This window comes from Rana temporaria, chromosome 3 (assembly GCF_905171775.1).
Source record: "Rana temporaria chromosome 3, aRanTem1.1, whole genome shotgun sequence".
Classification (NCBI taxonomy): Eukaryota; Metazoa; Chordata; class Amphibia; order Anura; family Ranidae; genus Rana; species Rana temporaria.
This window is the reverse complement of record NC_053491.1, coordinates 157,585,956-157,611,850: the sequence shown is the minus strand read 5'-3', so window position 1 is coordinate 157,611,850 and position 25,895 is coordinate 157,585,956. Positions and strand designations below refer to the sequence as shown.

The 25,895-nt window shown below is 41.3% G+C and overlaps 1 protein-coding gene across 2 annotated transcripts in view; it reads right to left on the bottom strand.

Annotated features, from left to right (window-relative positions):
* The window catches only part of GRM8 (glutamate metabotropic receptor 8), a 1,246,805-nt gene that overhangs the window by 123,842 nt on the left and 1,097,068 nt on the right, over nt 1–25,895 (bottom strand). For both annotated transcript variants that reach the window (XM_040343692.1, XM_040343693.1), the window contains one exon: nt 21,685–22,620. In XM_040343692.1, the coding sequence (XP_040199626.1) occupies nt 21,685–22,620 (936 nt within the window). The remainder of the gene's footprint in view (nt 1–21,684; nt 22,621–25,895) is intronic.

Genomic DNA, 25,895 nt, shown 5'->3' with positions numbered 1-25,895 from the left:
CAGAGTTCCAAACTGCCAATTCTACACAGACAAAATATATATATATATATATATATATATATATATATATATATATATATATATATATATATATATATATAGTGGGGATCGAAAGTTTGGGCAACCCAGATAAAAATTAGTATTAATGTGCATAGCGAAGCCAAGCTGTCAGGGACTCACCTCTCAATCCCGGAATCCTTCCAGAGGGTTAAATCAGCGGCGCGCAATCGCGCACCATCGTGTGCCTGTGGTGCGCGCGCGTGCGTTAACGGCGCGCGCGTGCACGCCGGGAGCGCGCGCAGCGGGGCGCGCGCGTGCGCGCTGACTTCTTGGCGCCAAAACGGCTTTAAATGGACACTGACAGCTCCAGCACATTGCTGTCTGATCTACAGTCTCTGAACGCTGTTACCCTGAAGAAACCTGATTACCTGCTATCACCTATTTGACCCGGCTTGTTTGACCTTCCGCACCTCTCCGATCCCGACCTCGGCTGCTATCGACCTACCTCTGATTGATCCACTGTTGCCTGACCTACCTGCCTGCACAACGATTACTCTCCTGCTTATCCCATCTGAATACCTGAACTCTCTATTGTGATCCGGCTTGTTTTGACCCTGCTTCCGTCTGCTATCTACTTACCAGCTTGCCTTCTCAGTTGTTGCTGTGAATCTTCTGCCTGTGTCACGGACCCCACTTCCGGTTCCAGCTCCCGTCTACACTTCCAGCAGTGGTCTGCATCTACTCACCTATCAAGCCAGCCGGCACTCCTACCCCGCCAGGCTTCTGAGTCTGCTGTTCCATATCCAGCAGCTCACAAGCCGGAGTTGTAAGAGAGGCCTACTCCTACCACCGGGCTCTGGTTACCAGGTACGTGATACATAACAGTATCAGACAGCCATGTCAGAGCCCTCAGGAGTGGCCCCAGCAATGGAGGAGATTTGTAAACACCTTGCATCTCTCACCCAAGCTGTTAAAAATCTACAGGACGGCTACATGCGACTGGAAGGCCGAGTACAGAATCTGTCCGGAGACGCAACTCCTGAATCTTCCGCCAGATCGTCTTCATCAGCCGCTGCCCCAACTGTAGTGATGCTACCACCCGAACCCAGGGTTCCGATGCCAGAGCGATTCACTGGGGATCGCTCCAAATTCCAGAACTTCCGCAACACCTGCCAATTATATTTTGCTCTCCAACCTAGGACTTTCTCTTTAGAAGCCACAAAGGTGGGATTTGTGGTGTCGCTTCTTCAAGGAGAGCCTCTAACCTGGGCGCACCGACTATTGGAGGAAAATGGCACCAACACTGAGACTCTACTTGCTTTCTTTCAGGCCATGGCACAACTCTATGACGATCCTCAGCGAACTGCTACCGCTGAGGCCGCCCTGCTTGCGCTTCAACAAGGCCGCCGAGCCGTTGAGGAGTATGTTTCGGACTTTCGCCGCTGGAGTGCGGACACCCAGTGGAACAGCGCAGCTCTGCGTCATCAATTCCGTTTGGGACTTTCAGAAAACTTAAAGGATGAGTTGGCCCGTATTGGGATTCCTGATACCTTGGAGGACTTAATTGATAAATCCATACAGATTGACCGACGCCTACGAGAGCGACGATCAGAGCGATCTTCTCATCTAAGTCGCCCTGTATGGGTCACTACTAAAGCACCCCTGCCTGCCTCTCGCTACCAACCACCCGTCCATTCTAGTGCGGCCAGCTCTCCTCCTGATACCTCAGAGCCTATGCAACTTGGGGTCATGCGACCCACTCTGCCTCCAGAAGAACGAACACGTCGTCGGCAGCTAAATTTGTGCCTCTACTGTGGTGAACCCGGTCATTATGTCGCCAACTGCCCCATCAAGATGCGTAAGTGTCGTTTTTCTGTTCCTGTCAACGTCTCTACTCTCTCAACCAATACAACACACCTTGCTCTTTCTCTGTATTTACAGCTCCCAGGAAGAACGATTCCGGTCAACGCAATCATTGACTCCGGCGCCTGCAGTTGTTTTATTGATGCCACCTTTGCCAGTCTGCACCACATTCCTCTTCGAAAGAAAGACTTCAGGCTTTCAGTTTTCCTGGCCGACGGATCCCACATTAAATCGGGTCAAGTGACCCAAGAAACCCTTCCTCTACCTGCTTCTACTTCCGCTAATCATAGGGAATTATTAATTCTGGATGTAATCTCTTCACCCTTGTTTCCAGTGATCCTTGGCATCCCCTGGCTCCGGGTCCACAACCCCCAGATTGACTGGGTCTCTGGAACTTTACAATTCCCTTCCCAATACTGCCTGGAACACTGCCTTCCTGGATCTTCCAGTTTCTCTCCAACTCTGTTATGTCTGAACACCGACCCCAGTTTATTTCAGTCTGTTCCGGAGCCCTATCATGAGTTCCTCGATGTCTTCAGTAAAAAGGGGGCCGATTCCCTACCTCCTCATCGCCCCTATGATTGCCCGGTAGAATTACTTCCTGGGGCCGAGATCCCTTTTGGGCGCATCTTCCCCCTATCCGAGAAGGAACAAGATGCTCTAAAAATCTACATCGACGAGAACCTAAATAAGGGGTTCATTCGTCCATCCACCTCACCAGCAGGTGCTGGTATATTTTTTGTCGCTAAAAAGGATCAGACCCTTCGCCCGTGCATCGACTATCGAGAGCTCAATAACATCACGGTTAAGAACCGTTATCCATTGCCACTGATACCCGAACTGTTTCAAAAATTAAGGTTCGCTACTATCTTCACTAAACTGGACCTGAGGGGGGCCTACAACCTAATTCGCATCAGGGACGGTGACGAATGGAAGACTGCTTTCCGTACTCGGTATGGTCACTACGAGTATTTAGTCATGCCATTCGGGTTATGCAATGCTCCTGCCACCTTTCAGCATTTCGTCAATGACGTGTTCAGAGACTTTTTAGATATTTTTGTCATCGTCTACCTGGATGATATCCTGGTCTTCTCGGGCTCATTAAATCAACATCGAGAGCATGTCCGGAAGGTTTTGAATCGTCTTCGTCTACACGGTCTATATGCGAAAGCAGAAAAATGTGAATTCGAGTTGCATACCATCCAATTTTTGGGCCTAGTGATCTCCCCGACAGGAATTGAGATGGACCCCAAGAAAGTGTCTGCTATTCTGGACTGGCCGGTGCCCCTGGACAAGAAGGGGGTCCAACGTTTTATAGGCTTTGCAAATTTCTATAGACGTTTTATCAAAGGATTTTCTACCATTGTTGCTCCCATTACACAGCTTACAAAACAAAACTTCCGTTTCCGTTGGAATCCTGAGGCACAAGAAGCCTTCGACACGCTAAAAAGATTCTTCACGACCGCCCCAATTCTCAGCCACCCAAACCCGGCTCTACCCTTCCTTCTTGAGGTAGACGCCTCCGAAGTCGCAGTGGGGGCCGTTCTCTCCCAACGCATGGGAGACAAAGACCTGATACATCCCGTAGGGTTCTTTTCCCGAAAACTCTCCCCTGCGGAGAAAAACTATGACGTAGGTGATCGTGAGTTATTGGCCATCAAGGCCGCTTTGGAAGAGTGGAGATATTTATTGGAAGGAGCTTCACACCCTGTGCTAATTTATACGGACCATAAAAACTTGGAATATTTAAGATCAGCCAAGCGATTGAAGCCCCGACAGGCTCGGTGGGCACTCTTCTTCTCCCGTTTTTGCTTCCACATCACTTATCGCCCAGGCTCTAAGAATATCAAGCCAGATGCCCTGTCCAGAATGCATGACAATCCAAAAGATACCTCCACTCCTGACACCATCCTACCAGAGAACAGTTTCTTGCTACTGCACACTGACCTACTTTCCCTGCTCCGGAGAGCATCTTCAGACTCTTCCAAACCTCCCAACATTTCTTTAGAATCCCGAGATGGACTATTCTGGAGAGGAAGCCAGATTTTTGTCCCTGAAGACATCCGAGTAGAGGTTCTGAAACACCTCCACGACCATCCAATGGCAGGACATTTTGGGGTTCGTAAGACACTAGAGCTGGTGCGTCGCACCTTTTGGTGGCCTGGATTAGAGAATTTCTGCAAATCATACATCAGCACATGCCCTATTTGTAATCGGAACAAGACACCTCGAAACCAAGCCTGGGGTTTATTGAAACCCTTACCAGTACCCGACAGACCATGGAAAATGATAGCCATGGATTTCATCGTAGAGCTTCCTTGCTCCGAAGACTGTACTGCAATTTTCGTGATCGTGGACCGTTTGACCAAAATGGCCCATTTCCTCCCTCTAAAGAACACACCTTCTGCCGTTGAAACTGCTCGTGTCTTTATTAAAGAAGTCGTTAGGTTGCATGGGGTACCCTCCAACATAGTATCAGACAGAGGAGTTCAATTTACCTCTCGGTTTTGGAAGGCCCTCTGTGAAATATTACAAATTGAACTCGCTCTTTCTTCAGCATATCACCCCCAGACCAATGGGCAAACTGAACGAACCAATCAGACTCTGGAACAATACATCAGGTGCTTCACTACGTTTTCTCAGAATGATTGGGTCTCTCTGCTACCCCTAGCAGAATTTGCCTACAACAACGCCAGTCATTCTGCCACCGGTCAATCTCCCTTTTTTGCCAATTATGGTTTCAACCTAACTTTTCTACCAGATTTTCTTTCAGAATCTTCAGTACCGGCAGTACAGAATACAGTGGAATTTCTCAAACAGAACACCAAATTACTACAGGAAGCTGTAACCAAGGCCCAGGCTGACAGCAAGAGGTTCTTTGACAAAAAAAGGAAAGGAGAACTGGATCTGAAAACAGGGGACCAGGTATGGCTTTCTACCAGTAACCTCAGGTTAGCTTGTCCTTCTAAAAAATTGGGACCCAAATTTATGGGACCCTTTCCGGTCAAAAGGAGAATTAACACGGTTTCATATGAACTTTCTTTACCTGATTCTCTTAAAGTGCACCCTGTATTCCATGTCTCTTTATTGAAACCTGCAGCTCCTGATCCCTTCCCTAATAGGGGTACAAGGCCTCCTGAACCAGTTCATGTTGACGGATGCAAGGAATATGTAGTAGAAGCCATCCTGGATTGTAGAAGGCGACAAGGACAGAACCAATTTTTGATTAAATGGAAAGGCTACGGACCAGAAGAAAACTCCTGGGAACCTGAAAGCAACATCCATGCCAGAAGATTGGTACGTTCATTTTTTCTTGATCATCCTGACAAGATGGCCCGACTAGGCAACCGGAGGCTGCCCCTTGGGGGGGGGCAATGTCAGGGACTCACCTCTCAATCCCGGAATCCTTCCAGAGGGTTAAATCAGCGGCGCGCAATCGCGCACCGTAGGGTGCCTGTGGTGCGCGCGCGTGCGTTAACGGCGTGCGCGTGCACGCCGGGAGCGCGCGCAGCGGGGCGCGCGCGTGCGCGCTGACTTCTTGGCGCCAAAACGGCTTTAAATGGACACTGACAGCTCCAGCACATTGCTGTCTGATCTACAGTCTCTGAACGCTGTTACCCTGAAGAAACCTGATTACCTGCTATCACCTATTTGACCCGGCTTGTTTGACCTTCCGCACCTCTCCGATCCCGACCTCGGCTGCTATCGACCTACCTCTGATTGATCCACTGTTGCCTGACCTACCTGCCTGCACAACGATTACTCTCCTGCTTATCCCATCTGAATACCTGAACTCTCTATTGTGATCCGGCTTGTTTTGACCCTGCTTCCGTCTGCTATCTACTTACCAGCTTGCCTTCTCAGTTGTTGCTGTGAATCTTCTGCCTGTGTCACGGACCCCACTTCCGGTTCCAGCTCCCGTCTACACTTCCAGCAGTGGTCTGCATCTACTCACCTATCAAGCCAGCCGGCACTCCTACCCCGCCAGGCTTCTGAGTCTGCTGTTCCATATCCAGCAGCTCACAAGCCGGAGTTGTAAGAGAGGCCTACTCCTACCACCGGGCTCTGGTTACCAGGTACGTGATACATAACACAAGCATAGATGGAAAAATCTCCAAAAGGCATCAAATTACAGATTAGACATTCTTATACTATGTCAAAAAAAGTTAGATTTTATTTCCATCATTTACACTTTCAAAATGACAGAAAACAAAAAAATGTCATCTGCAAAAGTTTGGGCACCCTGCAGAGTTAATATCTTGTACTGCTCCCTTTGGCAAGTATCACACCTTGTAAATGCTTTTTGTAGCCAGCCAAGAGTCTTTCAATTCTTGTTTGAGGTATCTTTGCCCATTCTTCCTTACAAAAGTCTTCCAGTTCTTTGAGATTTCTGGGCTGTCTGTCACGCACTGCTCTTTTAAGGTCTATCCATAGATTTTCAATTATGTTGAGGTCAGGAGATTGTGAAGGCCATGGCAAAACCTTCAGTTTACGCCTCTTGATGTAATCCCCCGTGGATTTTGAGGTGTGTTTAGGATCATTATCCATTTGTAGAAGACATCCTCTCTTTAACTTCAGCTTTTTCACAGATGGCATCAAGTTACCATCCAAAATTTGCTGAAGTTTGATTGAATCCATTTTTCCTACTCGTGAAATGTTCCCTGTGCCACTGGCTGCAATACAACCCCAAAGCATGATTGACCCACCCTCATGCTTAACAGTTGGACAGAGGTTCTTTTCATTAAATTCTGTTCCCTTTCTTCTCCAAACATACCTTTGCTCATTCCGGCCAAAAAGTTCTATTTTAACCTCATCGGTCCACAGAACTTGTTTCCAAAATGCATCAGGCTTGTCTATATGTTCATTTGCAAAGTTCAAACGCTGATTTTTGTGGTGAGGACATAGAAGAGGTTTTCTTCTGATGACTCTTCCATGAAGACCATATTTGTACAAGTATCTCTTTATAGTGGAATAGTGTACCACAACTCCAGTGTCTGCCAGATCTTTGTGGAGGGATCGTGCAGTCAAACATGGGTTTTGAATTGCTTTTCTCACAATCCTGCGAGCTGTTCTGTCTGATATTTTTCTTGGTCTTCCAGATCTTGCTTTAACTTCCACTGTTCCTGATGACTGCCTTTTCTTAATTACATTCCGAACAGAGGATATTGATACCTGAAAACGCTTTGCTATCTTCTTATAGCCTTCTCCAGCTTTGTGAGCGATAACTATTTTCACTTTCAGTTTTCTAGACAACTGCTTAGAAGAACCCATGTAGTTGATTGTTGGGGCAAGGTCAGATGAGTCTGGGCATTTAAAACCTTTGAGATTGACATCACCTGGTCTTCCCAGACGATGATTGAGAACAATCCATGACACTGGCAGGTCTCAGCTTTGCAAAGGGGGCAGTGCATGCTATAAATTCTGCAGGGTGCCCAAACTTTTGCAGACGCCATTTTTTTGTATTCTGTAATTTTGAAAGTGTAAATGATGGAAATAAAATCTAACTTTTTTGGACATATTATAAGAATGTCTAATCTGTAATTTGATGCCTTTTGGAGATTTTTCCATCTTTCCTTGGCTTCGTTATGCACTTTAATACAAATTTTTACCTGGGGTGCCCAAACTATTGATCGCCACTGTGTATATATATATATATATATATATATATATATATATATATATATATATATATATATAAATATATATATATATATATATATATATATTGTACAGGACGCCAAGGTTGGGTCCTGGACGGGTGCTATACAGCACCAATACTTGGGTTGTGGTCCCTTTAAAGAGAGCTGTGAGAGTGTTCAGGGAGTCACCCGAAATGGGTGAGGGATTCCCGGCGAAAGAGTTAATCCAGAGAGGACTGGCTCGCAGTCCTCTCTGTCTTGATAGAGTCATTTGGGGCCGGAATTTTGAAGGCTCTAAAGTGCTATTTGGGGGGGAAAGAGCCTCCGCCAGCATACAGGGGGTTAACACCTCCAGAGAACATCTCATAAAACAGGAAGTGGTGCTGGAGGTGTGATGAGTAGGAGTATGGGGATTGCATTTGTGGAGATGAGCTGTGTGTCTTCTGGGAGCTGTTAGGGATACAGCTAGGACTTTTGAAGTTCTGGGGCAAAGACCCATTTACAAACGGTATGTGCTTTTTCTTTAACTTATTTTTGTGCTGAAGACAAGCAGACTTTATTTTATGCTGAAGCTAAGCAGACTGTGTTTTATAGTTTTCCCTGTATGCTGAGTATACCTTTATTTTTGGTTTGTTTGTGCGGAGCTATAATCCCCAAACTTTACATATATATATATATATATATATATATATATATATAGTGCTTGCGAAAGTATTTGGCCCCCTTGAACTTTGCGACCTTTTGCCACATTTCAGGCTTTAAACATAAAGATATAAAACTGTAATTTTTTTTGAAGAATCAACAACAACAAGTGGGACGAAATTTATTGGATATTTAAAATTTGTTTTACAAATAAAAAACTGAAAAATTGGGCGTGCAAAATTATTCAGCCCCTTTACTTTCAGTGCAGCAAACTCTCTCCAGAAGTTCAAATAAGAGGGAGGAGATGATGGACAGCCGCACTCCAATAAAGTGTAAAAAATGGTGCCTTTTATTCCAGTAAAACGAAAACTACAACAGCAAAAAAAATCCAAACAGTGGGGTAACAGATCTGACGCGTTTCACATCGATAACCGATGCTTACTCATAGCTGTGCTTACCCCACTGAGCGTCAGCTCTGTTACCCCACTGTTTGGATTTTTTTTGCTGTTGTAGTTTTCTTTTTACTGGAATAAAAGGCACCATTTTTTACACTTTATTGGAGTGCGGCTGTCCATCATCTCCTCCCTCTTATTTATGCTTTGTGCATTGCCTGCACCCATCGGGTTTTGAACCATACTCACCGCTGAAGTGCATTTGTCTGGAGCGGCAGAAGTTCAGTGAGGATCTCTGAATGATCCAATGTTGACCTAAATGACTAATGATGATAAATAGAATCCACCTGTGTGTAATCAAGTCTCCGTATAAATGCACCTGCACTGTGATAGTTTCAGAGGTCCATTTAAAGGGCAGAGAGCATCATGAAGAACAAGGAACACACCAGGCAGGTCCGAGATACTGTTGTGGAGAAGTTTAAAGCCGGATTTGGATACAAAAAGATTTCCCAAGCTTTAAACATACCGAGGAGCACTGTGCAAGCGATAAAATTGAAATGGGAGTATCAGACCACTGCAAATCTACGAAGACCTGGCCGTCCCTCTAAACTTTCAGCTCATACAAGGAGAAGACTGATCAGAGATGCAGCCAAGAGGCCCATGATCACTCTGGATGAACAGCAGAGATCTACAGCTGAGGTGGGAGACTCTGTCCATAGGACAACAATCAGTCGTATACTGCACAAATCTGGCCTTTATGGAAGAGTGGCAAGAAGAAAGCCGTTTCTTAAAGATATCCATAAAAAGTGTCGTTTAAAGTTTGCCACAAGCCACCTGGGAGACACACCAAACATGTGGAAGAAGGTGCTCTGGTCAGATGAAACTAAAATCGAACTTTTTGGCAACAATGCAAAACGTTATGTTTGGCGCAAAAGCAATACAGCTCATCACCCTGAACACACCATCCCCACTGTCAAACATGGTGGTGGCAGCATCATGGTTTGGGCCTGCTTTTCTTCAGCAGGGACAGGGAAGACGGTTAAAATTGATGGGAAGATGGATGGAGCCAAATACAGGACCATTCTGGAAGAAAACCTGATGGAGTCTGCAAAAGACCTGAGACTGGGACGAAGATTTGTCCTCCAACAAGACAATGATCCAAAACATAAAGCAAAATCTACAGTGGAATGGTTCACAAATAAACATATCCAGGTGTTAGAATGGCCAAGTCAAAGTCCAGACCTGAATCCAATCGAGAATCTGTGGAAAGAACTGAAAACTGCTGTTCACAAAATGCTCTCCATCCAACCTCACTGAGCTCGAGCGGTTTTGCAAGGAGGAATGGGCAAAAATTTCAGTCTCTTGATGTGCAAAACTGATAGAGACATACCCCAAGCGACTTACAGCTGTAATCGCAGAAAAAGGTGGCGCTACAAAGTATTAACTTAAGGGGGCTGAATAATTTTGCATGCCCAATTTTTCAGTTTTTTATTTGTTAAAAAAGTTTGAAATATCCTATCCACTTCATGATTGTGTCCCACTTGTTGTTGATTCTTCAAAAAAATTACAGTTTTATATCTTTATGTTTGAAGCCTGAAATGTGGCAAAAGGTCGCAAAGTTCAAGGGGGCCGAATACTTTCACAAGGCACTGTATATATATATATATATATATATATATATATATATATATATATATATATATATATATATATATATATATTACATGTGTATAATAAGTACCATTTTCTTTTTAGGCAGTGAAGTCAGTTAATGTGCAGATGAATGTTTCTGGTAAATGTGATTTCAGATTATCTTGATGAATTAATTTGTGAAATTACAAAAAACAACCCCTTTCTCACCAAATAATCTACATTATTTTTACTTTTGGAGTACTATTTACAACCAAATACTGTAATAGGGGTTGTGTCATCCCTAATAACACATGAACAGAACTACAGTAATGATAGCTGATGACTTTCCCCACAAATCACATTCTTCGAACATTTATTCTTTATTGTACTCAAATTATGGTTAACATAATTTGGTCAGAATGGGCATCACTGTGTTTACTACAGTGTCTGTCATATGTTTCCATCGCATTTTAAAACCTTTCCTACATGTTCTGTCGAAAATTCATGATTTATCTGCATACAAAAGTCCTTGCTGCAAATGGGTTGTACAGAAAACCATCAGGCCCTATTTCTATACTAGAACATTGCACAGCATGCAGATACTTTATGAGACACAGTACATGCATGTCCAGAACACTAATATTGTGGTTGGCCAAAACAAGCTTCCTAGGGGATACTTCTCATAAGAGGTCTCCATGGCTGCTTTGAATGTACACTAATGCTTCTCCCAGTTTAAGCCTCAATTTTACTCGCAAACATACCAACCTGGATACTTCCCACCATCAACTCTCTAAACACTTACTTGCATTCTCATTGCTTCTGTTTACCTGACTTTACTGTTCTTGCACTTTATAGTATATATGTCTTACTAAAACCTAATGGATATGTTCACCTTTGGAAATCTCAATGAAATACCAAGAGCACTCAACAACGATCTGGTAGTTCATGGAGAACTACGAGCCGAAAGCTTGCAACCATACAAATATGAGGGGTCTTCAAAAAGATTCTGCACTTTTATCATTTTTTTTGTTGGAAACTGTGAGGGCGGGAGGAGTAGTAATTGGTCGTGTCTGAGAATGTTATGTGAATGTGACTATTCTGTCTGTCAAGCCGTTTGACCTTGCAGTTTAGTAAAAGTGATGTATTTTGTTTTTGAAAAAGTAAACAAAAATGCTTAAACTTTTTGAAGAACCCTCATATATTTCCTGGTTGGAAGTTGTAATTTAATTCTACATCTATCAAATACCTTTCTTTTTATCATAATTTGCTAGAAAAAAATTTAATTGTCTAGTTCTTTGAGCAGGCATGACCAAAGTCCGGTCCGCGGTCCGGTTTTATACCGCCAGCACTTGCAATTTTGCTTTTATCACTTTTGTGGCCCCCAAGCTCCGCTTAGGCTGAGGATGTTCTTGTTTTTTTAAAATATATAGATATTCTCTTATCCCCTGACAAATTCTAGAGCACCTCTCACTGTAAGGATGAGCTGGGGTGTATTGCTAGGGTGTGTTCAAAGCCCTTTGGGAAGCTGACAGTGTGCAGTGCCAATAACAGGCACTACTGTAAGACCTTTCCCAGTCCACATCTTCAGAGCTCTGTGTCTCAGTGCCTGTGATTGGCGGCAGCGCTGCACGCTGTCAGCATCCTAGCGGGCTCGGCCACATCCACTTGCAAACACGCCGGAGGTCACCCTTGCAGTGAGAGGCGCTCTGAGATTTCTTAGGGGATAATAAGATAAGTCTAAATGAATATAAAGAGAACATATGAATATATATTTAAAAAACAGAGCTCATCCTTGCCCTGATAAGAGCTTGGGGGCCACATAAGACATAAGGGAAAATTACAAGTGGGGGCCAGATTTTTTACCAGATAAAGAATATATAAAATATAAAAAAACAAGCTCATCCTTGCCCTGAGTGGAGCTTGGGGGCCACAGAAGTGATAAAGCCAAATTACAAGTGGGGGCCAGATTTCTCACCGGATAAAGCGAATATAAAATATATATTTGAAAAAAACTGAGCTCATCTTTACCCTGAGGCTGAGCAGAGCTTGGGGGCCTCAGAAGGGATACCAAGGCAAATTACAAGTGGGGGTCACAATTTCTGAAATTGAGACTGTAAACAGGAGAAGCAAAGTTGACAGTGAGGACAGGTAGAAAGTGGAATATTTCTTAACTGAAATACAGAATCACTGTGTTTGTCTAATATGCCAAGAGATTGTGGCTGTTTATAAGGAATTTAATGTCAAGAGACACTAACACTCATGACATAGCACATACGACAAGCTAACAGGGCAGGACCGCAGTGAAAAGTTGAAGCAACTTGAAGATATTTTAATGTCACAACAGCGATTTTTCACAAGAGCCCGTAAATCAAATGAAAAGGCGAGCTATGAGGTGGCAACGTTAATTGCTAAAAAGTGAAAATCTTTTGCTTAAGGTGGCTTTATCAAAGCATTCGCTATGAAAATGGTTGAGAATATCTGTCCTGAGAAGAATCAAGAGTTTGCCAACATTTGCCTGACTCATAGCATGGAGAATTGAAGAGATTTCATCAGATATTAAGAGACAGTTGACGTCCAAAAGAACCGGATTTTTACTTCTTTTCAGTAGCCTGTGATGAAAGCACGGACCTATCTGACACAGCTCAGTTGCTGATTTTTATGAGAGGGGTGGTCGAAGAAATTAATGTGACATGATTAGATACTTGACCTCTAGAGCCTTACAGACTAAACAAGAGGAAAATATTTATTAGTTTTTGTTAGTTCCACTATAGATGACATGAAACTGCCTTAAAGTTACTGGGATTATTACTGATGGGGCACCTGCCATGGCTGGTGAACAAAGTGGATTATCAACCCTAATCTATAACAAGGTCATCAAAGAAGAAGGCAAAGCTATTAAACTCCATTGTATCATTCATCAACAAGTTCTCTGTGCTAAACATCTCAAATATGATCATGTTATGAAACCGGTGGTAAAGATCTAATTTTATTTGTCTAAAGCCCTGTGGCACTTCCAGTTTAAACAGTTTCTACTGGACATCCAGGTTAAATACGAAGATGTTTTCTATCACAACGATGTAAGATGGTTCAGTCGAGGGTCTGCACTGCAGCGTTTCTACTCTTTTAGAAAGGAAATCTGAGAATTCTTGGAAACAAAGGGACAACCGATGCAAGAGCTATCTGATCCTAGCTGATTTGGGGTTTCTAGTTGACATGACACAGCATCTTTTCATAAGGCAGTTGTCACAAACACAGCCCAACCTCATACATTTTTCAGCGTTGCAGGAAACAATGAACAGTTTTCCACAGGACAATATCAGTGTGCAAATGAGCATACATCACGTCTCTGGCTGGGGAGTTTAAACTGTACTTTCAGGATTTTGCAGGTATTGAAAAGGAGATCAGCCTTTTCTCCTCTCCATTCTCTGTTGAATCCGATGATGCTCCAGGTCAGCTGCAGCTCAAGCTCATTGAGCTGCATTGTGACAGCGAGTTACGCAGTCGTCACCAACAGCTCTCTTGGCTAAGAAAATGCTGAGCTTGTTTGGCTCAACATATATGTGTGAGAAGACATTCTCTGCTAGGAACTTTAACAAGAACCGCGTGAGGACAAGACTAGGTGACTCTCACCTGCGTGACATTTTGCGCATCAAAATCACTGCCTTTGAATCAGACCTAGCCTATGTGCTGCAGTCCAGATCTCAGTTTCACCCTTCACATTAGTGCAGGTAAGTTTTTTTTTTCAATTGAGATGAATATATTGTAAAATCTCAGTTAATGTCAGTTGGTCTAAATCAGTTATGAATATGTTTGGGCACATGTATACTTGGTGTTATGTTCCTGTTAATATTTTTTGAACTTAAGAGTTGACAGACAACCTTTATTACCAATAATATCTAATGTACTTTTTTTTATCTGGCCTTCAGATATGAAAGGCAGAGTGATTTAACACCTGTTTAGATTTGTCATCCATGTAATTAAAATGAAAAGTATGGCGTTTTGCAATAAATTTGCATAAAATATGTCATTTGCATTTAATTTTAATGGTTCAAAGAATGTCAGGCAAAATGGTCAGCCCTCACGCATGTTCACTTCATCAAATCTGGCCTCTTTAAAAAATGTTTGGACACCCCTGGCTTAGAGGGAAATTGTAGTGTATTCTCAGTAACCACATACAGTGTTTGAGTTATTATCGCAGTAGTTATCTTAAAGTACCAGTAACTTTTGATATGACTTTTACCTTTCATCTTCCAAATTTTAATTATTGCATTTAATATAGTGAATATTAATGTCTAAAAATAGGAAAAAACAATCAGCGCAAACAACCAATGTGAATAAATGAAATGAAATGAAATGCTAGCTGAACACAAATAAGTAAACACAAGCCTATAGAAACAATAAAAAAACAATGTCTGCATGTATAGTTGAATATTATACAAAGAAACACGGTTTTTAAAAAGTTAACAGATATCTATACAATTATTTACATCTATTTCATCTCTTTTAAGTGTTTATGTGAAAAAATAAAAGAATATACATTCCATTTAGGAAGGAAATGCATATGTTATAGAAAATGAGTTGAGTGAATACACGAGACATAAACCCTTATGGAGTTAATTTGTGCTTTACCTTTTCCTCATCTTAAAAAGTTGACATTTGCTTGCTGTCAGAACAATAACAACAACTACTTAAAAATTGCAGACTGACAACATAATGACCCATCATGAAAAGTATAAATGGGGCTAATTGTCTCTATTAAATGTCTGTTTAGAAAGAGATTATTATCATTTTAAAATTATAAGTGTTTTATAGCTTGGATGACAAGGAAAAAAAAATACAAACCTGGAGTCAAGCAATTGCACTGTTGAGAAAAACATCATTGTAAACAAGCCTGACCCTTTCAATCTAACTTACTTCTTTGAATATCTGTAACTATTAGCAAACTATAAATAAAATTATGTTTTAAAACAGTTCTTATACTGGCTTTGATGCACAGAATTACATATACTGGCTTTGATGCACATAATTACATAATCAGTTGACTGCCCAAGCCTTTGTATGTGCAGAACAAATATGTTGTAATTATACGAGTAACCATCAGGAGGTGGAAGAACAATTAAACTCTTGGAATACAAGGTAACTGTTCTAAGTGCCATTGACAATAATATAGGCTAAACTCACTGCATTTGAAAACTTGGTCTGTGTGTTAATTTGAAGTAAAATGTAAAAAGCACATATACGATAATTAAAAAAAGTATATACATTGCTACTCAAAACTATATAACCTCGCCATAGACTTTGTTCACAATCCTTCTTGCTGCTCTACCTAGATTAGGTCATACTTGACTGGAAGTGGTTTGCCCTCTTTTTCTCCTTCACAAGCCACTGACCTCAAGAAAACACATTCCACTGACAAATAAAACCTAAGAAAAAAACAGGTCCAGATAGATTCATGACACACTATTATAAGACATTTGAAAAAACCTGACACCTCATTTTATTAAAAATGTTAATGATTTGATTCAAGCACAACTACCCTCATACCTTTTAGAAGCCCACATGTCAGTCCTGTCAAAGCCAAGAAAGACAGTACACTTTGCTCTAACTACTGGCCAATCGCTTCACTTATTGTTGACACAAAATAATTTTGGCTAATGGGCTTCTGCAACATATTCGTTTCATATCTGAAAGGACCAGGTAGGAATTACATCAGAAAGAGAGATACACCATAACGTCTCTTTTGCTCATTCACTGCATTCAACATATAGTGATAGAAGGCCTTATTCTTCCACAGATGCAGATAAGTCTTTGACAGTTACATGGGATTTTATGGAAACAACCCTTAACTAAACAGGCCTCTTTTCTTTAGTGGATTCCCTGCCTCTACTACAATTCCTCAGCCAAAATCCAAATTATGGACTCCTTTCAGGTCCTTTCAAAATTACAAATAGGACAAGACAAGGTTGCCCCCTCTCTCCCATTATTTTTTTATTCCAGCCATTGAACCAATTATTAGGACTAGTAAGAATTCAAGAAACATTTGGAATCTTAGACTACAATCCAAAGTATATCTTATAACAGCTTTCGCTGATGACTTGGTGTTTTACATTCACAACCAACTACCGCTATTCCCAACCGAATGCTTGCATTCAAGAAGTATGGTTAAATATCCAAGCTCAAAATTATGCTTTCAAAATATGAAATATTAAACATATCAATACCAATTTTTCATGCATTGGTTCTCACAGAAGCCTTTGACATTTAAATTGGCCACCTACCACCTACTTAGACACTCGCCTTACATAAAAAATGCCTACATTTAACACAGCCATTTTTGCAGAGTGTACAACCCATGTTCTAGGCTCAGCTACAAGGTTCAGACTCTTACTAAATTCAAAGGAGGAGTGGGACTTCCCAACTTTAACCACTTGTCTACATACTCACGCAGATATACTGCAGCGTGCCGACTCTCCTGCGCAAACTGATGTACCGACAGTCCGTAAAAGCATGATCGTGGACTGACATAAAAGCAGGATAGTGGGTCCTGCATACTCGATGTCCACCAGCAGCCCACGATCACGGTTAGGAGAGGCAGAACAGTAAACTGCCTATATAAACAAGGCATTTCCCCCATTCTGCCTTGTGACATGACAGAGATCTACTGTTCCCAGGGATTGGGAACAGTGATCTCTGTCATATTTCAGTAAGCCCATCCCCCTTACAGTTGGAACACGCTGAGCGAACACACTCAACCCCTTGATCGCGCTCTAGTGTTAACCCCTTCCCTGCCAGTGTAATTTTTACATTGATCAGTGCATTTTTATAGCACTGATCAATGTAATAATGTCACTGGTCCCAAAAAGTGTAATGTCTGCCGCAATGTCGCAGTCCCGCTAAAAATTCCAGATCACCACCAATTACCAGTAAAAACAATAAAAAATAATAAAAGTCCCCAAATCTATCCCATAGTTTGTAGACAAATCAACATACTCCTATTTCAGTTTTTTTTTTTAAGAAAAATATGTAGAAGAATATATATCGGCCTAAACTGACAAATACATTTTTTTGGGGGGGGGGATATGTATTATAGCATAAAGTAAAATAAATGTTTTAGTTTTTTTCAAAATTGTTGCTTTTTTTTTGTTTATAGCGCAAAAGAAAAAAAACACAGAGGCGATCAAATACCACCAAAAGAAAGCTCTTTTTTGTGGGAAAAAAGGATGTACATTTTTGGGTACAGCGTCGCACAACCGCACAATTGTCAGTTAAAGTGATGCAGTTCTGTATCGTAAAAAATACTCTGGTCATTAAGGGGGTAAATCCTTCCGGGGCTGTAGTGGTTAAGCTTAACACTATGCTTGTAGACTAAACAGGGTCTTGGATTGGTGCTGCCACGCATATGAGAAAGATGTCACTCAAAAGAGAAATCCTGAAACAAAATTTAGAATTCCTTCCCTGCATAACCAAAGCACACAGACCACAACTGTGCAAAGACTACAAACTTATAAACGACACAATTAACCTACTGGAATTCTTAAAGTAAAAATGCAAACTTCTCATGATCCCAGGCCACCTTTATGGACAACCCCCCAATTTCACTCAAGGCTCTATCTTAACGTGGCACTATAGGATCATTGGATTTAAATGACAGCAGCGGGAGCCAATGGCTGCGCTGCTTTCAATCTATCTAATGAAGAGCCGAGAACCCTGGGCAAAGATCCAGCATGTGTACTTTTCAGGGCTCAAGTAAGTAAAATGGGGGGGCTGGGGGGCCGATAATAGTCAGATGTTTTTTCACCTTAATGCATAGGATGCATTAAGGTGAAAAAACAGGAGGGATTACAACCCCTTTAAGTTAGTTTCTAAAACCAACACTAACCATTCTTTGACAATCAAGGACTGTCTCTCTAGGGACAATATACATAAGAGCTAATCTAGATTACAATATCCTACTCTGTTCACTGTTTTACTGTTTTATTAAAACTGGACAGTGCAAAATCTGGTGCAGCTGTGTATAGAAACCAATCAGCTTCCAAGCTGATTGCCTACTATGCACAGCTGTACCAGATTTTGCACTCTCCAGTTTTAGTAACTCAACCCCTATGTTGCTAATTACAAATTTAACCACTTGCCGTCGCCGCACCGTCGAAATACGTCCACAAGGTGGCTCTCCTAGGCGAGATCACGTTATATGACGTCCTGCCTATTAGCCGCCACTAGGGGCGCACGCGCGCCGCCGGAGGCGCGCGCGCGCGCCCCCCGCTCGCCCCCGACTCCCGTGCGTGTGCCCGGCGGGCGCATTCGCCGCCGGGCACACGCGATCGCTCGGTACAGAGCGGGGAACGGGAGCTGTGTGTGTAAACACACAGCTCTCGTTCCTGTCAGCAGGGGAGATGCTGATTTTCTGTTCATACAATGTATGAACAGAAGATCAGTGTTTCCCCTAGTGAGGCCACCCCCCCCCCCCACAGTAAGAACACACCCAGGCATACTTAACCCCTTCCCCGCCCCCTAGTGTTAACCCCTTCACTGCCAGTGGCATTTTTATAGTAATCTAATGCATTTTTATAGCACTGATCGCTATAAAAATGCCAATGGTCCCAAAAATGTGTCAAAAATGTCAGAAGTGTCCGCCATAATGTCGCAATACCGAAAAAAAAAAATCGCTGATCGCCGCCATTACTAGTAAAAAAAAATATTAATAAAAATGCCATAAAAATACCCCCTATTTTGTAAACGCTATAACTTTTGCGCAAACCAATCAATAAACGCTTATTGCGATTTTTTTTACGAAAAATATGTAGAAGAATACGTATCGGCCTAAACTGAGGAAAAAAAATGTTTTTTTATATATTTTTGGGGGATATTTATTACAGCAAAAAGTAAAAAATATTCATTTTTTTCAAAATTGTCGTTCTATTTTTGTTTATAGCGCAAAAAATAAAAAACGCAGAGGTGATCAAATACCACCAAAAGAAAGCTCTATTTGTGGGAAAAAAAGGACGCCAATTTTGTTTGGGAGCCACGTCGCACGACCGCGCAATTGTCTGTTAAAGCGACGCAGTCCCGAATCGCAAAAAGTACTCTGGTCTTTGGGCAGCAATATGGTCCGGGGGGTAAGTGGTTAAGCAGAATTTTTGTCAATCCCTAACTGTCTTTGAAAACCTTTGTCATTCTGAAACACCTACGAGACACGGGATATCCCACCTTTTTTCCTTTCTAACACCTTAACTCAACCACCCACTCAATGAGATCATGAACTTAAAATTTACAAATGATAAAAAATATTTACCTTAACTCCTTACACCCACGCTCCTGACAACTGCTGGTGTTCTAATACTTAGAAATTGTCTCTTTCTGGATTGCCATCAGAGACAAAATTCACCATATAAGTGGACAATGTCTACTCCACTATTTTTCTCTTACATGACACCCCTCATGTGTCTTCTGCAAATAGGAAAGCCTTGACCATACACCTAATGAACTTGTCCAAATACCTAATACTGCTATGCTGGCACAGCACCATGGTACCCATATTGAAAGAAAGACATATTTCAGTTATTCTCCCAATTTAAGAAACTGAGGGCAACAACAGAATGCGCATTAGGCACGTACAAAAAAGTATGGTCCAGCTGGCTTTTTGCCACTCTATTTGGGCCAATTCTTGATTATACAATGCTAGCCACACAATGCTAGACATATCAGTGTAGCCTTATTTCACCCTGCATGAGGCATTGATTAAATTGCCCAGTGTGAACAAGGCCTTACTACTTTTTTCCTGATTTCCAATTTTGACTTTTCACCCTGATCATAACATAAGACCCACCGTGTAAAAACAAAAAATGTAATATTGTGCACATGGTAAATTTGAATCAAACCTTAAAATAATAAAATGTTATAGGGTGACTGCATTCATATATAACTAAATACAAGGTAATACAAGGTCATTAATCTGATGGAAAAAAATCTGTGTTGCACCTCCCATTTACATTTTCACCCTAAGATAAAGAAAATTAAATGTCACAGTGAATAATGCAAGGCAGTAAAATAAATATGCACTCATGTGAAGCAAAAGTCCAGTAAGCAAGAATTACATGTGCTGATCGATATTCCAAATATGCCCACTCCAGTGCACTTCCGCTGTGAGACAAGAGCCTCTTACTAGAAATATATGATCCCTTCTAACCGAGATCATGCATGCTTACATGTACTGAAAGTATCCACAGGATGGAGATGGCCAGCTTGGCAAGGATCACAACCCAGACCGCAATCTGCTCAGCAATAAATGAGGGCAGCAGGAGAGGTTAGGAAAGAACCATAGCAGATCAGATTGTGTAGCACCATATAAATCACTGCAATTATTTAGTATAAAAGGGTACTCACGAGACAATAAATGAAACAAGCTCAATGTCCGCTGTCAAGTGCCAATGGATATGATGACATCAGAAGCGTAGGCTTGAGAGTGGACTTTGTGTGCTTATAAACAATTTGTTATCATTTTGCTACTATAATTTTTTGCCAGACACATGCAATTTTGAAGCTTTAGATGTTTTGAATGTGTTTATTCAGCACAACCTCACCTTTTATATTTTTTACAAAAAAATAAATAAAGTTTATTATTAAATTGTGTTTGTGTGCACCAAAATTTATTTGAATATATTTGATACTGAAATTATAGATTTGATAAAGAGTTGTGCTAATATTGTGTGATATGAAAATTGCAACTTCTGGCTTGTAATCTTCTGGCCAAAATGTGCAAAAAATAAATAGATAAAAGCAAAAAATTGTTCCAAATGTTTTTAACAATAAAAGGGATAACGTGAATGTGAGGGTCCAAGAAATATCCTGTGACATTATCACCAGGCTTGTAAATTCTTACAGAAGCTCAGTTCCTACTGACTTCTTGCTCCCAGAACTACATTCTCCAAAATCACTCTCGGTGCACACAAATTATCCAATTTGGTAAAGTAGTATAGGCAGTTTTTTTATTTATTCTTGCGTTATTCTCAGCAAAATATTTTTTTTTACATCAGCCCATTCACTAAGCTACGTGAAAATAAATTCTGCAAAATGAACATTCTCTTATGATAGTACATCAACCCCAGTGTGTGTACAGACTTATAGAAGTAAAACCAGTAAATTGAAGGGAGAGGTAGGGTTCTCTAGTCCAGCAGGCAGGGCTGACTCTGATTTCAGTGTTCAAATAGGAAGTTAGGAGCACACTGGATTTCTGGCAGATCAGCGGGTATTTTTTCTGTACTTTATTATTTTTAAAAGGATAAAATATGGGAAGATGTGCATGTACTGCAGGATGTGACAAATACATAACATTTCATTTGCAACCTGACACACACTTTAAACTTTCAGCAATTATTGGAAAAACACAAGCTGTTAAAACCATTATAAATAGTTGACTTTTCTATATCATACCATACCAAACAATTAGTATTTTTGTTTTCAATAATTGTAACCAGTTTAAGTGAACATTTATTAAATAAATTATTAAGGTTACTTACCCTTTCTGCTGATTGTGCTGTTCCAAAAAATATTGGAATAAATGCTAACCAAATAATGCAGGTGGTGTACATTGTAAATCCAATAGGTTTGGCTTCATTAAAGGTTTCTGGCACTCCTCTTGTTTTAATGGCATAAACAGTACATGTAACCATTAATAGAATACTGTAGCCTAGGGAGCAGATTAAAGAAAGTTCTGAAATGTCACATTTAAGAACACCCCTGGCGTTTTCCGGGTCGGATGTTCTTTGCTCCCCGTAGTCTATTATTACATGAGGTGGATCTACTACAAACCATATGAAAACCCCAAGCAACTGAACTGATATAAGACTAAAAGTAATCACCAGTTGAGAGGCAGGGCTTATACATTTAGGAGCAGTCACAGATTTCTTTCCTTGTTCAAATATTCGATGGATCCTATTTGTTTTTGTGAGCAATGCAGCATAACTAAAACACATGCCAAGCCCAAGGAATATGCGCCTTAAAGAACAAACCACCATATCCGGCGTTCCAATCATCAAAAAAGTGATGGCATAACACAGGAAAATCCCAGTAAGTAACACATAGCTCAATTCACGTCCAGATGCCCTCACAATGGGTGTATCATTGTATCTTACAAAGGTGACTATTACAAATGTTGTTGCAACTATTCCCAAAATGGCTATGAAGACTGGAACAACTGCCCAAGGAGAGTGCCATTCAAGTTTGATAATAGGGATTAGTGCGCAGCCAGTACGGTTTGCATTTGGCTTTTGATCTAGAGGACACAGTTCGCAGCTCAGCTCATCTACTTGGTAATGATAGCCTTCACACCGTTCACAGCTCCAGCAGCAAGGGACTCCTTTCACAGTTTTCTTCCTTTCTCCAGGCTTACACGGCAGGCTACAAACAGATGCTGGTTGTGTGTGTTCCTTGCTTGTCCACTGCATATCGTCCACCTAAAAGAATAAAACATTAATAAACCTTCTGGAACATTCACATTTATTATTTTAAAATGAAGTACTGAAATAATTTGATAATGAAACACATTTGCAAAATTATTCAGCATTGTTGCGGATTAAAAAGTAAATAACGTGTAGTAAAAACAGTAAAATGCTGGCTACTATAGCCTAAGGAAAATCTGAATTAATAATTTTCCATATCCATTTAATGGGAAAATTAATGCCTATGTAGAATTACTAACGTATTGACACTGCATTCGAGAAAATGACAGGGCTGTTACACTAAAGTTCATTCTGAGCTTTTCAGGATTGTGTTTATAAGTGATAGAGAAAAACTGTTACACATTAAAGCAGAGTTGGGAAAAGTAAGAGAGACGGCCTATGACATAAGTGTGTAGCACAGTGAGCAAAATGTATAGTCAAAGCCAGGCAAAAGAGGAAGGGCAATCTGTCTCACTCTATCTAGCATTTATGGCATGCATAGTGGATGGTATAGAAATATAAATACATTGAGATTTAGGATTAGTTTTGGTGTATATCTGGCCAGTCTCATTAGGGATTGACTAGTAATCTCATTACACTTGACTAGTAATTCTCCTATTGACAGAGTTACAACTCCATACTTTCTCTAAGATGAGTGTATTTCTAGGACATGTAGCGGTGACACACATTGACATCACTTTCTCCTCCATGAAGTAAGACAGGATAGGTTAATATAGTAATCAGTGACTAGGATAAAATTATATAATTTCCCTAAGATGTGTATGAGTATAGGATTGCTTTAAGAATGTTAAGGGGCATATTTTTGCCTTGTGTACTTTTTAGGTTGAGCACTCCATCCCTGTGTCTATCTAACATCACTTTAGAGGATGTGAATTCCCAAAAGTGCTGGTGTGTGATTTTCAGAAATGTGGTGTATGGAGATATGCCTTCTAGCTGTAAAAATAGACCCAATAGTGTTTGAGCTCATTAGAGTGCATTTTTCTGAACATTCCATACATAAGGTTAATTTAATAGATCTATTGACCTCACACCCTGTGTATAGCTCTAGATTATGTACAGTTGTGCTCATAAGTTTACCCTGGAACAATGTATGATTTCTTGGCCATTTTTCAGAGAATACAAATGATAACACAAAAAACATTTCTTTCACTCATGATTAGTGTTTGGCTGAAGCCATTTATTATCACACTAATTGTAATTAGTGTGCGTGTGTAAAATATCAATGAGTTTCTGGACTCCTGACATAGCCTTGCATCTTTCATCCAGTGCTGCACTGACATTTCTGGACTCTGAGTCATGGGCAAAGCAAAATAATTGTCAAAGGATATGCGGGAAAAGGTAGTTGAACTGTATAAAACAGGAAAGGGATATAAAAATATATCCAAGGAATTGAGAATGGCAATCAGCAGTGTTCAAACTCTAAACAAGAAGTGGAAAATGAGGGGTTCTGTTGAAACCAAACCACGGTCAGGTAGACAACTAAAATTTCAGCCACAATTGCCAGGAAAATTGTTGGGGATGCAAAGAAAAACCCACAAATAACTTCAGGTGAAATACAGGACTCTCTGAAAACATGTGGTGTGGCTGTTTCAATAATACACAATATATTGCACAATAAGGAGGCACTTGAAGAAAGATGGGTTGCACTGTCGAGTCGCCAGAAGAAAGCCGTTACTACGCAAATGCCACAAAGCATCCCACTTACAATATGCCAAACATCACAGAGTAAAGCCTTAAACCTTCTGGCACAAAGTCATTTGGAGTGATGAGACCAACATTTCGCTTTTTGGTCACAACCATAAACGCTACATATGGAGAGGAGTCAACAAGGCCTATGATGAAAGTTACACCATTCCTACTGTGAAACACGTAGGTAGATAGCTGATCTCAATATCATTAAGTGACTCTGGGGAGATCTCAACGTGCAGTTCATCCAAGACAGCCTAAGAATTTCCAGAAACTGTAGGCTTTTTGCCAAGAGGAACGAGCAGCTTTACCATCTAAAAAGATAAAGAGCCTCATCCACAAATACCACAAAAAACTTCAAGCTGTCATTGATGTTAAAGGGAGCAATACACAATATTAGGCTGGATTCACACTTGTGCGGTGCGAATTCCAGCTCTGTTATCTCTGCAAAGAGATAACAGAGCTGTTCAGTGGTTCCTGTGCGTTGTACCTGCGAATTTGCTGACCTGGGAGAGGGGGGAGGGGGGGAAGTGTAGTGAGCAGGGAGAGAATTGCTGATCAGAACGGAACACATCTGTGAATCAGATGCGTTCCCATAGATGATAATGTGCAGACAATTCACACTGCAATGCCTAGTTAATGCTCACGTTTTTTGGACAATGCGCAGTGCGAATGCATCGCACATATGTAAACCAGCCTCATTAAAATAAATGTATTTTAAAATGTTATGCGAATTGCATGCGGTGTAAGCCGCAACCAATGTGCATAGGTGTAAACGGGGCCTGAAGAACTGGGGTATGTAAACTTTTGATCAGAGTCATTTAGGTAGTTTCTGTTGTTATTATGATTTAAAAAGAATAAACACAGTTGATTGATAATAAATGGCTTCAGCCAAACACTAACCATGACACTAACACTAACCATAAGTGAAAGAAAAGTTTTTGCGTTATCATTCATATTTTCTGAAAAATGGCCAAGAAATCATAAATTCTGCCAGGGTATGTAAACAAACAAACAACTGTACATGGTTATGCCTAAAAATTTGTGTGCAACGTGTTGATATTCGCGATAGATATTCGCCATTTGTGGGCACTGATTGGCATTGATTGTGTTAAAAAAAATATTGTTTTTTTTGTGCCTATTTTTTCTCTATTGATCACCGGTGGGCACTCCCTGGTGGTCCAGTGCTGGCATCCGAGGGGGGGCTGTGCTGATAAACAATCAGCGCGAGCCCCCCCTGTCAGGAGAGCCGCCGATCGGCTCTCCTCTACTCGCGTCTGTCAGACCAACGGCTTTTCCTGTTTACATCGTGATCAGCCGTGGTTGGACGCGGCTGATCATGTGGTAAAGAGCCTCTGCCGCCGGAGGTTCTTTAACGAGATCGGAGATGCAGGGTGTCAGACTGACACCCCGCATCACTGATCGCCGCGCGCGCGCCGGCATGTAATCCTGCAGGACGTCAATAGACGTCCAGTCAGGATTTCAGAACCACTTCCCGGATGTCAATTGACTATTGACCGGGCGGGAAGTGGTTAACCACTTGTCGACTGCCGGCACTTTTTCTTGGATCCCCAGGCGCGTGC